We start from the raw sequence: 17,831 nt of genomic DNA, 5'->3' as shown, positions 1-17,831 counted from the left end.
TGATTTTAGGTTCTGTACTTTTTACTGTCTATATACTCTATATAATAGTGGTCTATATATATAAAAAAAAATCACATACTCCTGTATGCAGATGAAAATGTTGTGTATGCTATTGCACCCAATCAATCAATCAACATATATTTAATAACACCCTTTTTACATACAGCAGTTGTCGCAAAGTGCTTATACAGATATCCTGACTAAAATCCCAAAGAGCAAGCAATGCAGATGTAGAAGCTCAGTGGCTAGGGAAAACTCCCTAGAAAGCCAGAAACCCAGGAAGAAATCTAGAGAGCAGCCAGGCTCCGAGGGGTGGAGAATAAGAGTGTATGGTAGACCAGGCTTTTTTTCGGAGCTGCAATCTGCTTTTGCTGCTTTGCAGAAAGCTTTTGTTGAACTGAGATTGGTACTTAATGCAGATAAAACCAAGTACACGATGTTTATCAATATACTTAAAAATGTATCCGATGATTTATGTATATGTATATTGGATAGTGCCCCACATTGATCACAGATAATTCAGTCAACTTTCCTGCAAGTGCTAGACTATGGTAAAACCATCTATATGAATGCAGCTGCCACTACACCGAAACCATCGGATCCAGTTTACCACAGAACACTTTTCTTTATTACGGGCGACAGGTTTAGTTCACATTATTACATCCTATATCAGAATGTAGGCTGTCCATCTCAAGTCTCATAGATTGACACACTGCTCTCTTTTCGTTAATAAAGCCCTTTTGCACCAACTTCCGCTGTACCTTACTTCCTTGTTAAACTAAAGACTTACCAGACCCCATCACAGGGATGGCTAACTCTAGAGGTCCTGTTGATCTCTACAGAATTAGGTACATCTGCATTCAGTGTTTTTGCGCCCGTGTATAGAATTATCTGCAGAGCTCGCTGCACCTTGATCCTCTGTTACCTCTAGGGCAGTAGAAGTTGTTGATGGAGGACCTCCGTGTTGAGGAATGCGATTGCTTTTCTTAAATTGCTTGTAAATAAATATTGTATTTGTAAATGTTGTAAATGTGTATGATTTGTCTACATGCAGGGCTCCCTTGAAAAAGAGGCCCTGGTCTAAATGGGATTTCCCTGCTAAAATAAAGTTAAATAAATAACTAAATAAAACACTATAGTAAGTCAGACTTATGGTATCACTGCTATAGAACACTACAGTAAGCCAGACTTATTGTATCACTGCTTTAGAACAGGGGTCTTCAACCTTATCTTGCCCAGGGACCACTTCCCAGGCAAACTGGAGACCAAGGGACCCCCATCATACGTTTTCATGTCTTTTCTTATCATCAGGTAACTGATAATGGCAAGAAGTAATCAACATTTTCAAATGAATAGATTTGGTAGACCATTTTTTATTATTTTGACCTCCCCACATTATAATTGGAAGAGGAAGTGTAAACTCTAACATAGCCTATTAGCTAGAAAGGTAGCGCCGAATACATTTTTTGCTAAGAGCAGCTGTTTAGATGGTTAAATGCCCAGTGCAGTTTCCTGTGTTTTATATATATTTCCGCACTATGAGGTTGGAATAATACTGTGAAATTGTGAAAATTATGATAATGCCCTTTTAGTGTAAGAGCTGTTTTTTCAGCCTGTTTTGGTGGGATGGACTTCTGGCCGTCCATGGTGACCATGTGGTAAATGAGTTAATAAGACAAATAAGAAAGGGAGTTCCAAACCTCTCTGCCAATGACAGCTAATTTCTAGTTTTCCCCTCCCCACTCAGACCACTCCCATACAGTCATAGCAAAATTCTTGCTTGAGAAATTGCTCTTTGCTAAGAAGCTATTTTTGTTTCTTTTTGACCATTTTAATTGAAAACAACCTCAGTAAGGTACCCAGAAATGATTTCACCCAGAAAAGATTTAATATTGAGATAACAGCTGCATTGGACCTTTAAACAAAGGTTAGCCATGTGTTGGCAAAAATGTATGTGCAAGTCAAGAAAGCTTACCAGCAGCACTTGCCGAACTGGTAGCCTATTCACGGGTGATTTTTCAAAGCCTATGTCAGATACTCCAGTGACTGTAATTGGCTCCAGTGAGTGTAATTTGCTCAATATTAGGAATTGAGAAGTTTACATAAGTAGAAAGATATTCTTCTCGTTTCTACTATAGGTATGTAATTCAAAATTAGTTTATTCTGTTGTTGCTAGCGATATTCATCAAAACATTGAGAGAAAAAAATCCACTTGCAGTAGGGGCAGCGGAACCCTGGCCGAATACCCCTGCTATCGACTTCCAATAGTAAAAACAGTAAGTCAGACTTACTCTAGTGTTACTGATAATTAATGTCACTGACAATCTATACAATCATGTCTTAAAACTCGCTAGAGTCGATGTCTGTGCTCCCGTGAAAATCTAATTAGCATAATAAATAGCAAAATCAAGCTGTTATCAGATTTTTTGCATGGGCCGCAACTCAACCCACCGCATCTGCCTTGGAAGGTGGCAGAGCTACAGCGGTGTTTGTCAAACCAGGAGACGAGAGCCATGCATCCTCCGAAACACGACCCTGCCAAATCGTACTGCTTCTTGACACACTGCTCGCTTAACCCGGGAGCCAGCCACACCAATGTGTCAGAGGAAACACCATCCAGTCAGCTTGCAGGCGCCCGGCCCACCACAAAAGACACCGATTGGTAGATGTGTCAAAAAATGTAATAAATAAACAGACGCTGAATATCCCTGAGCATGGTGAAGTTATTAATTAGGCTGTGGATGGTGTATCAATACACCCAGCCACTACAAAGATACTGGTGTCCTTCCTAACTCAGTTGCTGGAGAGGAAGGAAACCGCTCAAGGATTTCACCATGAGGCCAATGGTGATTTTAAACAGTTACAGAGTTTAATGGTTGTGCTATGAGAAAACAGAGGATCGATCAACAGCATTGTAGTTACTCCACAATACTAACTTAAATGACAGAGTGAAAAGAAGGAAGCTTGTACAGAATAAAAATATTCCAAAACATGCATTTTGTTTGCAACAAGGCAAGTAATACTGCAAAAAATGTGGCAAAGAAAATAACTTTTGGTCCTGAATACAAAGCGTTATGTTCGGGGGAAAAATCCAGCACAACACATCACTGAGTACCACTCTTCATATTTTCAAGCATGGTGGTGGCTGCATCCTGTTATGGGTATGCTTGTCATCGGCAAGGACTAGGGAATGTTTCGGCAGATAAAAATAAAAGGAATACAGCTATAAGTACAGGAAAAATCCTAGAGGAAAACCTGGTTCGGTCTGCTTTCCAACAGACAATGGGAGATGAATTCATCTTTCAGCAGGACAATAGCCTAAAACACAAGGCCAGATCTACACTGGACTTGCTTACCAAGACGACGTTGAATGTTCCTGAGTGGCCTAGTTAGTTTCAACTTAAATTGGCTTGAAAATCTATGGCAAGACTTGAAAATGGCTGTCTAGCAATGATCAACATTCAACTTGGCAGAGCTGTAAGATTTTTTTTAAAGAATGGGCAAATATTGTACAATCCTCTTAGAGATTGTAATCGCCACCAAAGGTGCTTCTACAAAGTATTGACTCAGGGGTGTCAATAATTATGTAAATGAGGTATTTATGTATTTAATTTTCAATACATTTGCAAAAAATTTCAAACATGTTTTCAATTTGTCATTATGGGGTATTGTGTGTAGATGGGTGAGAGCGAATCTATTTAAAATATTTTTTATTCAGGCTGTAACACAACAAAATGTGGAATAAGTCAAGGGGCAAATACTTTTTGAAGGCATATGGAAGTAAAGTGCCAAAAAAGGGGTTAAAAAGGTGTAAAAAATAGATATACTAATTTCCTGAGCTTTCTTATATATCTCCGATTTAGGACAGACACTTCAAAACAAACTTATTTTATACATTTTTGGACTATCTGTTTTGCCATGTATGAATGTTATTCAATGCGTTTCTATGGGCTAATAGCAGTAAGGCCAAATTCAGTGTTTCATCAAATTATTCATAAAATATAAAAAAATTCAAAATCAAATAGCTAAATGTTCGTTGGTATTACAATCTTAAAACAATTCCATATGTTACCTTAGTAGAATCCAGTCCAGGGCTCTTCTGTTTGAAATGTAAAAATTCTGACAATAGAGCGATGTAAAGTACAAATATTTTGGAAAAGTCAGGTAAAGAGCAGGACGTTGCTTTTAAAATGGCAGATTTATTTTTATTACAACATGTTAAATATATCATTAAATACTTCCATAAACAGGTCTAATAAATCAAAGTCTAAATGCCAAATATTTACATGGACTTTAATCTGTAAGGAGAAAGGGGAAAATCTGGAATACAAACATTTTGGCTTTTTTTCTCTTGAAATCCATTTAGTAAAAATGTTACATCTTGGTAATAGAATCAACAAATTAAAACGTGGATGTCTAAGCACAAAACATTCTGTACATTCCTTCCTTACAGTAATATGTTCCTATAAATAGCTGCTCATACAATACTCAGCATGTTAATTATACATTTACAGTCTGTAAATAAAAACTAATTAAAAATGTAATGCTTTCCCTTTTTTCTAATGTCATCCACTGTAGTCTTTCTCACATTGCCACACAATAATAATTGGTTTAGCTTACTATACGAGCCACAACACTATTTTTAGATTCTTCTTCCGAGGAGAATATCAAATGGAGCCACCACCTCATTCTCCAGTCCTGTCAAGTCCTGTCTTTTGATTCCTGCTATGTTAGTCAAATCCTCCTTGACTAACTGCACCAACTTCTGCAGCCCTTTGAAGTAGAAAGATCTGGAGGTGGAATTACACGCGTGTGGCGGTGCTGCGCTCGTTCCTGGAACGCCAGTCTCAGGTCTGGGTGTTGTTGATGTCGGAGGGGGCGAGGAGAGCCCCTATCCGCCACATGTAGAGGGAGTACAGAGGGAAATCATCGGACAGGAGCAAGATGCTATGCTCCAGCCGGCCCAGAAGGGCCCTCTGCTCTGGGCTCCAGTGGTGCCCAGTACCCCCTGTGGCCCCTGGAGGTCCTTGTCCGACCTGAAGTAGCTGCTCCAGGAGCCAGAACAGGTAGAAGGAGTTCTCATACAGGGATACGTCAAACTGGCTGGGCCCCTCGCTGCTTTCCCCCTGAAAAACACAAACATCACAGAGGCAATTAAAGTAAACTAACTGGCTGGAATAAATACCAACAGCATCTCACACTTAATATTTGAACTCAACCTGCTCTCAGGTCATTTTACAGGCTTCTAAAAAGAGAAATGAGAAATAATTATATACACTCAACCGAATTTAGAGAAACACTGATGACAAAAAAATGTACTTGTGTGCAAAAAGTGTGCTTTGAAGCCTAATTCCAGTTGACTGGTATCACTGTGTGCGTGTATTTGTGTATGTGTGTGAGTGCCGTTTAGGCTTGTGCTATTTGTGTGTGTGGAGTGAAAACGAGTAGAACAGCAGCCAGATGGCTGTCAGGTGCGGCTCCAGGCTGCTGGCTATCTCCAGAGAGCTGACAGGATGTGAAATAGTCTCTCCTGCCTGACTCACTCGGACCCCATCTGGGTAGATCACGAACATACACCTCCTCTCCCTGGGGTGCTAATGGTATAGTCTCAATATGGCTGCTGCCATGAAAACTAAAATGAATAAATAAAATGGGTGCAGTGAAATGTGTTGTTTTACAGGGTCAGCCATAGTAAGTAGTACGGCGTCCCTGGAGCAAATTCGGATTGAGTGCCTTGCTCAAGGGCACAGACACATTTTTCACGTTGTTGGCTCAGGTATTTGGACCAGCGACTTTCCGGTTACTGGTCTAACGCTTCAACCGCTCGGCTACATACCTACCTGCCGCCCGCTCCTCAGGTTCTGAGGCTTGTGTCACATCTCAGGTGGTTCTCGTTGTATTAGAGGTGTATTCCCAAACCACAACAACCTGGGAAAGTATGATCAAATGTCTACGGTAATCATAAGGCTTATAAATGTTTCGCAATGCAATCTATTCCCCCAATAGGTTGTCATAGAAAACAAGATCGTACATTTTCCCATTAATAATGCAGCAGGTAGGGAAATTAAAATGTAGAGGAACTCCTGAAATGAACTACAAGACCTCTATCGGTGGGGGTCTGGGTTCCTCTCACCTCAGAAGTAACTTTCCACTTAGGTCCCATGGTAAATATCCCGCTATTATAATAGAGGAAGCTATTTGCACCAATGCCACCATGGAGAATAGCACCGAACAAGCACAATAAACAGAAGCAGATAATGCCTTCTGTTGGCTAACATTACATGAGTATTGTGCCAACATTGCAAAGACAAAATACGCTGAGAGGCCAAACTAAAGTAGTAGTAAACATTTAGAGTAGCTCACAAACCCCAGAACACCGACGGTCTGCAGATAAGAGTCCTCCTGAAGAAGGAAAACAACCCAGACACACCGAGTTACTAAAACAACTACCTTTTGGGCACCTTACAGCTTGAAGAGATATTCAGAAGGAAAAGAGCCTTAGTCGTTTCTCTTTGGAGACCAATGTACTCTAATCTTTGAGTCACTAAAACAACTCTCTGCTTTTTGGGCATCATAACCGATATACAGAGAAGAAAGTAACGGTGTAGAAACCCCATCCAGTTGCTCCTGAACACTTCTCTCAGCCTTCTCTTACCCTATGTCAGAGACACAATTCCAAGACAAAAAAATAACGTCGGCTACACATATTACTCAAATGTAAACGTGCATACTTGCTAAGTCTAGATCGCTACGACACTCGCCCGACAGTTGCCCCGCTTGAAACAAGGCAGTGTAAACAGAATTGTCTCATTGAATCAACACTCCTACAATATAAATGGTAATAGCAGAGCAATGTTTTTGAAACAGGTGAAATGAATAGATTTTTTCCAAATATTTGTAACTTTTATTGAGATTTTTTTTACCTGAAATTTCAGTAACAGCCTGTTACATTCTGAAATTGTCGCAGTAGCTGCCGGCTGCACTGAGCCATGTAAAAGTATGGAAGCTCATCCACACCACCAAAAACATGTCAAATGTAGGTCATACAAATAGGATATGTTTTTTCATTTGTAACATTGTGTGGTGATTTCAAAGGTGGCACTACAGGTTCCAGAGTGGTGGGGGGAAATTGTTTTCCTGGGGCCCAGTTTTTCCTGATCTGGTATCTAACCAACTGCGGACCCTAGTTGTAGCGTATGATCAGGTCATATGGTAAAAAAAAGAATCCTGGAAAAACTCCTAACCCTAGGGAGGATGAAAACCCTTTACACAGACAGAGACAACTGCGATCGGACAAAAACGAACATGGCTGCGCTCACTGTATGCATGGTTGCATCCTGTAGGCCTTTGCATCTGTAATAAAACAGATACTCATACAGTATGTCATCACTATTGTGTTGATTGATTAATTCCAGTCAATGATTTGTGATTAAAAAGGCCTAGGTTGCCTAGCCACCCGAAGTGTGAATATAAACCACATTTGATCATTGACATTTTCTCAGAACATAAATAAATGGGCCTATTTTAGGCTATAAATACACAGCTTAGGCTATAAAAACATGATGTTACGTTTGCCCAGATGCGTATAGGCTTCTCTAGGTTACCTGCAGCTGTGGTTGTTATCGGTAGGCTACAGTTGGTCAGATTGAAGCACAGACTAATTGTGCACGTTGACTATGGAAGTCTGTTCCCGACACAAAATCTATTTTATTTCATCTGACTTTGAGTTATGAGATAGTAAGTCATAATAATGAGAAAGTAAGTCATACTTATGAGATAGTAAGTCAAAATAAGGAGATAGTAAGTCATACTTATGAGATAGTAAGTCAAAATAAGGAGATAGTAAGTCATACGTATGAGATAGTAAGTCATACATATGAGATAGTAAGTCAAAATAATGAGATAGTAAGTCAATAATGAGATAGCAAGTCATAATAATGAGATAGCAAGTCATAATAATGAGATAGCAAGTCATAATAATGAGATAGCAAGTCATAATAATGAGATAGTAAGTCACAATAAGGAGATAGTAAGTCACAATAAGGAGATAGTAAGTCATAATAAGGAGATAGTAAGTCATAATAAGGAGATAGTAAGTCATAATAAGGAGATAGTAAGTCATAATAATGAGATACGTTCAAGCGATCTGTATCACATTAATCCAATGTGCACTTTGCATCAGGCCCTCAACTTTCAAGGACAGCCTTATGTACTGTATATCCTATAGTCAATCACAGTGTCTGTGTGTGTGTGTGTGTGTGTGTGTGTGTGTGTGTGTGTGTGTGTGTGTGTGTGTGTGTGTGTGTGTGTGTGTGTGTGTGCGATATGAGTTGGTGCCTGCTTGATGACATCTGGTTCACATCTGATCAGATATGACTAATAAATTAATTCAATTCAATCTGTTAAAAGGGGCAATCTGGGTTTGGTACATCCTTTTAAATTATTAATATATAGCCATTGATTCTTGAAGAATGTAACTTAGAAATGCTTCATGAGCAACGTTCTTACTTACCCCATCAGAAACCAAAATATAAGTTTGTTTAACTCCATTGTTTGTAAACAATATAATTGTAAACAAACACTGTATAGCTTCAAAACATGGTTAAAACTATACATTTTGATCTCATGGATGGTCAGTCCTTGCATCCCTATGTGAGAGTCCTTGAGACTATGTACATATTTGAGAGTGGTTACATTTCTCCTGCTCCATTCCTCAGCTTTTTACCAAATAAAGTGGAGGGGCCACGTTGTTATTGTTTGAATCACAGATTGCCCTTTTTCAAAGTCCATGATCCAGACTCGCTATATCATAATTATGACTTACAGATCTCATAATTATGAGTTACTAGTCAGATTCTTTTTGGGAGGGGGGGGGGGCTTACATAGGCTTCCACCGCTTGTCGCGGTGAATTCACTTATATCCACGTTGTCGGTCGCAATTAGCTTTTACCACATGAAATGATTTGCGTGATATTGAGAAAAATGAACCTGATTTGGAGTAATGTAAGGTAGGCCTACTGTACTTTTATATTGGTATGAGAGGGTTAATCATTCATTTTTGATAGGCTAACGTTACTTGATGAAGACACGCGCTTATAGCAACTCTGTGCTTTGGTCTTGAAGCTAAATGTAATGAGTGTAGTCTACAGACGAGAACATAAATTGTCTGCACATACACGCTTGTGAATTGTTGCATTATTCAAGTGTAATATGGTTTGGTTGCATTATTCAATAGTGTCATATGTTTTAGAAGAACATGTTGTTATTGTTGAATTGTTTGTGTTTACTGGCTAGCGGCTACTGTGATATTTACAGTCAATTTGAGCTGTGGACCAAAAATGTTGTGTTGCCAGCCACAACGAAAGTTGAGGGAGGCAAGGATGTAATGTGAATTGAAAAGTAGAATTATCTTTCACCACCCCGCTCTTCAGACTCTCCTTCATATCTCGTAGTGGGAATAGGACCTTTATTACCCTAGCAGAGAGCAGAGGTACTCGGGGAATCGGCTTTCCATTGTTTACAGGTCTCTCTGCCCCCAACCTATTCACACCTCTTCTGGATCTCTCTCCTGGTGTGGGTCAGCTGATCTTGGCCAGCCAATCAGAGGTATAACCTGGTGGTGGTAACAGGCCCCCATTTCCTGCTGGTGCTTCAGTTGTTCCCAGGAGGGCAGGCTGAGAGTGTCTGTCCTCCATCACATTTCAGCAACTGGACCTCTCCCCTTTCCACATTGACAATCCTCTAATCTGGACTTCCTAACTGTGTGTTAGTGCAGTGGTCCCCAACCGTTTTTGGTTACTGTACCAACAACTGAATTTTGCTCTGCCGGGACTACCCCTGAAGTACCCCCTCATGTGTATTTTACCAGTACACCTATGGTCTCATGAGTCTTCTCATGTACCCCCAGTGGATAGGCCAAGTACCCCCAGGGGCCCTACTACCCCTGGTTGGGAACCACTGGGTTAGTGCATGGAATGACCATGTAAGTGGACTCCTAGTGGGTTAGGGTTCAACTGTGCATGTACTGTATCTATTCAAATGTAACATGCTACTGTATTACTGCCTACTATACTACTGCTACATGTCTCATTCAATGTAGTGTGTTAGCAGGCTAATGCATATCAGTGTTATAGCTAATGTGACATAGACCACATCTTCCCTACTGTTCCCCTTCCATTTTTATTTAGTCACATGCACAGGGTGGCAGATGTAGTGGCAGGGAGGAGAGTACACTCTTAATGGTGCTTCTGTAGAAGACTGGGGGCCCTTGGGGACAGGCCACACTTCTTCAGCCTCATGAGGTTAAAGAGTCACTGTTGTAACGTCTTTGCCACAGTGTCTGTGTGGTTTGACCATTTTACGTTTTTGACGGTCTCCACGGCGGCCCCGTTCCCCCTGAAGTCCACAATCAGTCCCTTTGTTTAGCTGACGTTGAGGGAGAGGTTGTTTACCTGGCACCACACCGTCAGAGGGCCTACCTCCTCCCTGTATGCCATCTCGCTGTTGTTGGTAATCAGGCCTACTGCTGTCGTGTTGTCAGCGAACTTGATGATGGAGTTGAAACTGTGTGAGGCCGCACAGTCGTGGGTATACAGGGAGTACAGGAGGAGACTGAGGACGCACACTTGTGGGGCCCTAGTGTTGAGAATCAGTGTGGAGGAGTTAATGTTGCCTACCTTCACCACCTGGGGGGCGGTCCGTCAGGAAGTCCAGGACCCAGTTGCATAGGGAGGAGGTCAGTCCCGGGGCTGTGAGCTTTGTGGTGAGCTTAGAGGGGCACTATTGTACTGAAGAACGAGCTGTAGTTGATGAACAGCATCCTCACATATGCATTCCTCTTGTCCAGGTGGGTGAAGACAGTGTGCAGTGCAATGGTAATTGGGTTGTCCGTGGATTTGTCGGGGCTGTAGGCAAATTGGAGATGGTTCAGTGTTGGGAGGGAGGCGGTGATGCAGTCTGACTAGCCTCTCAAAGCACTTCACGATGACGGAAGTGAGTGGTACAGGTCGGTAGTCAATCAGTTTATTTTCCATTCTTGGGCACAGGGATGATAGTGAACATCTTGAAGCAGGTGGGGATAACGGAAAACACAACAGGATGTCCAAAAACACAACAGCTAGCTGGTCTGCACTTGCTCGGAGGGCGTGGCTAGGGATGTCATCTGGGCCAGCAACCTTGCGAGGGGTTAACAGGTTTGAATGACTTGCACGCATCCTCCGTGGAGATGTAACCCTCGTTGTCCTCAGAGGCTCTCCTCGGGCAGCTCAGAGTCATTTTGCTTGAACCGTGAGGAAAAGGTGTTTAGCTTGTCCAGTAGGGCAACATTGGTGTCTGCAACGTGACTGGCTTTTTTTTTGTAATCCGTGATCGTTAGAAGCCCCTGCCACATACGCCCTTGGGGTAGTTCTGGGTACAGTACAGTCGGGCAGCGCGATATGGCCATTAAAAATAAATAAAGACCTATGCCATCCAAGGGTCAGCATATACATTCTAAGTGATTTCAATGGATCTTTCTCCATTCTGATTGTTTTAAACTGTTCCAATTAAACTTCAAGCTAAAACAATCCTCCAGGACTGCGGCGCAGAAGAAATGCCAGGCTGCGCAGAACTTCAGAGTTTGCCTCATTAGTTTGCACTATATAGAGCAATGCTTTTTCTGTGATAGAATCAACATTATTTCAGCCCCCTTTCAATGTAACAAAACAAAACAAATCTAACTTTGTAAGATTGAGTCTGATTTTGTTGTAGGCAGAGCCAGAGCGCAAAGGGGTAGAATTCTATTGGCAGGTAGTTAGCCCACAAGCAGTCTTTCAATCTTCAATCACCCGCAAGTGAATGCGCTTTTCAGATCAGCTCAGATCAACATTTGTTGATATTCTTTGCTAGTTAGCGCGTTATTAGCCCAGTTATAGGTAAGTATAGGTCAGCAATAGGGAGTTACTGCTTCCTACTCAAGCACAAAATGTGTAGGCTACATTTCAAGCTGTCTTTGTAAAGCAAGTCAGGTAAAAAGATTTTGTCTTAATTAACGGGGCGGCGTTGTATTTTGAGACAGGCTTGAAATGTACAAATAAGCCAATAGGCTGAGGGGTAGCCTACATTGTCTGATTATCTGTATGACCATAATAATACATTGTATTTGGTAAAGTGGTTTCTTGCATCATACAACACAATACAATGCAATTTACAGTCACCTATTTGGCCCATGGTGTTATAGACCAAGTAAAAAAATCATGAATTCATGTCAAGCCTTGCATAATGTAAAAACGTCTAATGCAATGTAGGCCTGCATTGAACACCACATATAGGCTATATCATAAAAATCAAAAGCTATTTACATGTGAAAATGTTATGGGATTTGCTTCATTGGATTTGTTAGTAGGCCACTCTGATAAGCCTACATTATGCTCAAATTGCCATAATAGCCTATTGGCTACTGTCTAAAACGGCAAGGGTACAGCCTCAGACAGAGTTCACTGTAAACACGCGCCGGAAGTTGCACAAAATTCAAACAACGTTCAAGTTTCCACTCAGAAGACCTAAAATTAGCTAAGAAAAGACAAACTACCCATTTGCAGATGAAAGAAACACAAACTAATAGTGTAATTATAGAACGCTAGTGGATTTATATTAAGAAGCCGAGTGAAAACAGCATCGTTGTCGTCAATATTGTTGCATGTGCTGTATTGACAATGCAGACTGAACGAACAAATGTGCACCTTGAGTGACAGGGGGCGGGGCTAGGTCTGTGTGGGAAGCGGCATGGAGAGAGATGACTCGAGTAGCTGAGTAAATTATAAAAATGGACGTTACATACGGCGTAACCGTTATAGAAGGTAAAGTAAAAACCCAAACCGGTCCGTTCATCAATACCGATATATCGTAAAACACAGTATACCGCCCAACCCTACAGTATAGTATCCGGGCCATTAGGAGTATTCTCTCCACTGTTACTATAGGCCTCAAGATGGCTGCGGTGTTGTTATGCAACCCAAGATGGCTGCCTCCATGGCTTTTCCCTAGCATTGCTAGCCTCTAACTATGCTACACTACTACATTAGCTGCTGTATTGCATATTGTTATTTATATCATATAGTAGTACACTGCTATTATACAGTTATCTGCTGCTACTGTTATTATTACAAGTAATGACACTGTGTAATACATGCTTTCCTTCTGTCCAATTACAACTTCCACTAGTCCCTTCTCTTTGTAATGCTGTGTGTGTGTGTCTGTTTGTTTGGTGTGTGCTAATACATGTGTGAATTTTTTGTTTTTGTTTGGGGGGGGGGGTTCTCAGCCTCATTACATAATATGTAGAATAGCATAATAAAACCGCACATTATTCCTACACAAAATGTGTTGAAATGCAGGAAGTACCCCAAATGCGGTAGTCCGGCTCTGCCTTCAGTGGTGTCAGGGCCTCCTGTACTTGATCTGTCTGTCTGTCTGCAGGGATTCTAATCATAATGTGCTGTGACCTTGATAGCAGAGGTTTGAGATAATGAATTGGACCCTGAACGGAATTCAATTGGCTGTTTTGATTAGACCTGCGGCTCGTTAAAGCTAGGAGACTACATACAGTCCCACTCTCTGATTGGAGAGTCAGCCATCACGATCTCAGAGATTGGGAGAAAAAAAGTATAGACAGCATGATAAAGCTGTGCTAAGAGGCCTAAAGGGGTAGTAATATAATGATAGACAGAGATTGATTCGTTGACAGAGCGGAGGCGAAACAGAAAAGCCCACAGTTTGATTCAGACAAGGAGGAAAGATAAGGAAAAATACAATTTTCTCCCGTCTCCAGAGCAGAGCTGCTCCCCTTCTCAGTGCTCACTAACTCAACAATACTGGGTCCAGACGGCCAGTCAGCGGGCAGGCTCAGTATTAACGCTCATCTAAATGCATAGCCTGCTATCCACCAGGACTTTGGTACACACTGTGGTTGTATCCAAAATGGCACCCTATTCCACTACTTTTGACCAGGGCCCATAACTATGGTCAAAAGGCCTGTGCCTGCTTAGTGGGGGGGGGGGGTTCACTTCCAGTTAAATCTCTTCCTCTGCTCTGTGAACCTGCCCAGTCATGCTCTGCGCCCCTGCCCAGTCATGTGAAATCGATAGATTAGGGCCTAATGAATTTATTTCAATTGACTGATTTCCTAATATGAACTGTAATTCAGTAAAGTCGTTGAAATTGTTGTATGTTTTATATTTTTGTTCAGTATATATAAAGTGTAATATTGGTATGCAAACTAAACGTTTAATACATTTCTACTCTATATCTGACATGGTACAGGTGTCTTCTTTTTTTAAGCCCATAACCATGTGTGTGAGGTGTATATTTTTGTTTCAAAGTAGATTTGTTTAAGACTACCAAGAAACACTATGTGACCCTGATTTAGCCCACTGCAGTAAAAGGTTAAGGCTCCAGTCTTGATTACTGTCTGGTAATATGGTCAAGTGTAGCAAAGAAAGACCTAGCAAAGCTGCAGCTGGCTCAGAACAGAGCAGCACACCTTGCCTTTAACTGCACATACAGAACTAACAACATGCATGCCAGTCTTTCCTGGTTGAGGGTTGACGAGAGATTAACTGCGTTTCTTCTAGTTTTTATGAGATGAAAATTGACTGTAATAAAAATTCCAGACTGTCTGTATAATCAAATAACATTCAGCTCAAACACCCTTACATACCCCAAAAGACATGTCACCAGGGTTCTCTTCACAGTCCCCAAGTCCAAAACGAATTGAGGGCAACGCACAGTATTATACAGAGCCAAGACTCCAGCCACCCAAGTCAAAGACTGTTCTCTTTGCTACAGCACGGCAAGCGGTACAAGGGCGCCAAGTCTGGGACCAAAAGGCTCCTTAACAGCTTCAACCCCCAAGCTATCAGACTGATGAACAGTTAATCAAATGGCTACCCAGACTATTTGCATTCCCCCCCCCCCCCCTTTTTTTGCATGGTCTCTCTTACACTTGCTCTATGCACACTCACTGGACTCTACCCACACACTCAAACATACGGCTGGTAGCCTAGTGGTTAGAGCATTGGGCCAGTAACCGAAAGGTTGCTGGATCGAATCCCCGAGCTGACAAGGTAAAAATCTGTTGTTCTGCACCTGAACAAGGCAGTTAACCCACTGTTCCTAGGCCGTCATTGAAAATAAGAATTTGTTCTTAACTGACTTGCCTAGTTAAATAAAGGTCAACTTGAAAAAAACGGACACTCCAACACACACACACACCACATCTGCTACTCTGTTCATTATCTATCCTGAATTGCCTAGTCACTTATACACCTACCTACTTGTACATATTACCTCCTGCACATTGACTTGGTACCGGTACTCCTTGTATAAAGCCTCGTTATTGTTATTTTATTGTGTTACTATTTCCTTTTGACATTTTTTGCAAATTAGTTTTACTTTTTAACTCTGCATTGCTGGGAAAGGGCTCGTAAGTAAGCATTGCACGGTAAAGTCTACACCGGTTTAATTCGGCGCATGCAACAAATTCAATTAGACTTGATTTGATTGCATGGAACTTCTTTCCACCTACAATTACTTAAGCAAACAGCAAAATTACCTTTAAAAAACGGATTAAACAGCATCTCTCATGGAACGGCGGGACTGTGAGGGGTCACACACACACAAATACACGCACACACAGACACCCTGGTAGTGCTGTTGTATATCGTATTTTAAATGTGTATCAATGTTTTGTTACTTGTCATGTTTTTTGTTGTTGTTGTATTTTGTGGACCCTAGGAAGAGTAGCTGATGCTTCTGCAAAAGCTAAATGGGGATCCAAATAAACAAATAAATTAAAGGCCTTCAATTGATAGAGAAGGACAGAAAAAGTAATTATTTGGTGGTTAATATGGGCGACGGTAAAACAGCCTCCAATGTGGCCTGAATGGAATTAATATGCACTGTGGGTAGACCACAGATAAGGTTAGTGATGCTAAGATTCTAATATTACAGGTACCTGATCTCTACACAAAACTCAGTATCAAACTCTGTCCATAATTATTGGTATCACTGATAAAGATGAGCAAAAAAGACTGTATAAAATAAATACAAATTCAGAGTTATATCTTATACTAATAAAATTGCTCAGAGAAAGAGATTTGGTTTAACAAGTAATAATGAAAAATACATTATTGGCACCTGTTATCCTCCCCTTGTGAGGATAACGACACTGATCCTTTCTCTAAAATGTTTGATGAGATTGGAGAACACATTGGGAGGGGTCTTAGACTATTCCTCCATACTGAATCTTTCCAGATCATTGATATCCTTTGTCTGTTCTTATGTAGAGACCTCTTCAATTCAAACCACAGGTTTTCAAAGGGGTTCAAGTCTGGAAACTGAGATGGCCATTGCAAAATGTTGATTTTTGTGGGGAAAAACTCATTCCGATTGGCTGGGCCTGGCTCCACAGTGGGTGGGCCTATGCCATCCCATGGCTGCACCACTGCTCAGTCATGTGAAATCCATAGATTTATGGCCTTAATGAATTAATTTAACCGTAACTCAGTAAAATATTTGAAATTGTTGCATGTTGCGTTTATATTTCTTTTCAGTATAATTTCCCAATTTTTTGGAGCATACAATATAGCTCAGTATTTGTATTACTTACTTCATACAGTCTTATTTGCTCATCTTTATCAATGGTGCCAACAATTATGTACCTGATTGTATGCCCAGGTGTCTGTTTGTATTGGAGGTTGATCAATATATCCATGCAGTGTTTGCTAATTTCAGTACAGAGCCAACAACACAAAAGCAAATAGACATTTGCTCATCACTAACACTGCTCACTTTACTTAGTAGCCAGATCCTCAAAACACCAACCTTCGCGTCTGTGACAGATTGGCTGTACAAACCAAAATGCTAGAGTTAAAATCAAATGTCAAACAAAACCTGCCTGCACTCCACACATTTGGAGGGTTGATCTTCCAAACTTGGAAAATGTTATAGCATTTGGAGTCTGAGATATTTGACTACGAGGCCCCTTGGGACTTAGCTTGTTTCAGCAGCCAAAAGATGACGAGTACCCATTTAAAAAAAAAAAAAAAAGCTAACTTTTGAACTCAATTTCAATCCATTTATTTGATGAACATTGTACTGTACTTATTTGCAAATTATGTTATGCAAGTCACTTATAAACACTATAAAGCAGATCAATGATCTGTGCAGGACAAGTTATGAGGCGTGATAAAAACAAAACTAAAATCAGGATAAGTTTCAATAAATCTCTTTCAGTGGAAACAAAACAACTGCTGCCGAAAAATGGGTTCTTCCCAGGACTGTTGGTCCGGTATTTGCAATCCCATTCTATGTCATGAGGTCGGTGTGTAAACTGTGGAGAGCAGAGCCGAGCAGATGTGCTTAGTGAATAAAATATTTTCTGATAGCCATCTGACCGAGGCCTATTGTAGCCAGCACTACAAAGGCAGACAATACTTTCCCACACAGCCGTCATCACCTTGGCTCAAGATAAGGAAAACAACTCCGCAGAATTGATTTGTCTTCTGCCTCAGAGAAAGCTACAATGTGTTTCATAGCATCTCTTTCAAGGCGGTGGACTGACAATACACTGATTTCTCCGACAGCTAATCGATCCCATCTCATCCGCGAGGGAATTCTCCGAGTTATATCTGACTGCATTTTGACCGCTTTTAGTGTGAGGACATATACCTTTTGTTACAAGATAAAAGAAACACCAAGTTCTTCAAGCTTGCCTCAAAAGCAACACCATTAAAATCTAGGCTATTCTCTGAGGAAGAAAAGCATTTTGTAGTTCTTCAGAAAACTGTCTCTCG

General features: G+C 41.0%; 1 protein-coding gene across 1 annotated transcript in view; it reads right to left on the bottom strand.

Annotated features, from left to right (window-relative positions):
* Positions 1-4,194: 4,194 nt before the first annotated feature.
* mei4 (meiosis-specific, MEI4 homolog (S. cerevisiae)) overlaps positions 4,195-17,831 on the bottom strand; it is a 47,019-nt gene continuing 33,382 nt past the window's right edge. Inside the window, exon 5 of the mRNA XM_014204931.2 lies at positions 4,195-5,126. Within this exon, the coding sequence (XP_014060406.1) occupies positions 4,848-5,126 (279 nt within the window). The 3' untranslated portion in view covers positions 4,195-4,847. The remainder of the gene's footprint in view (positions 5,127-17,831) is intronic.

This window comes from Salmo salar, chromosome ssa06 (assembly GCF_905237065.1).
Source record: "Salmo salar chromosome ssa06, Ssal_v3.1, whole genome shotgun sequence".
Classification (NCBI taxonomy): Eukaryota; Metazoa; Chordata; class Actinopteri; order Salmoniformes; family Salmonidae; genus Salmo; species Salmo salar.
This window is presented reverse-complemented; position numbering and strand designations above follow the sequence as displayed.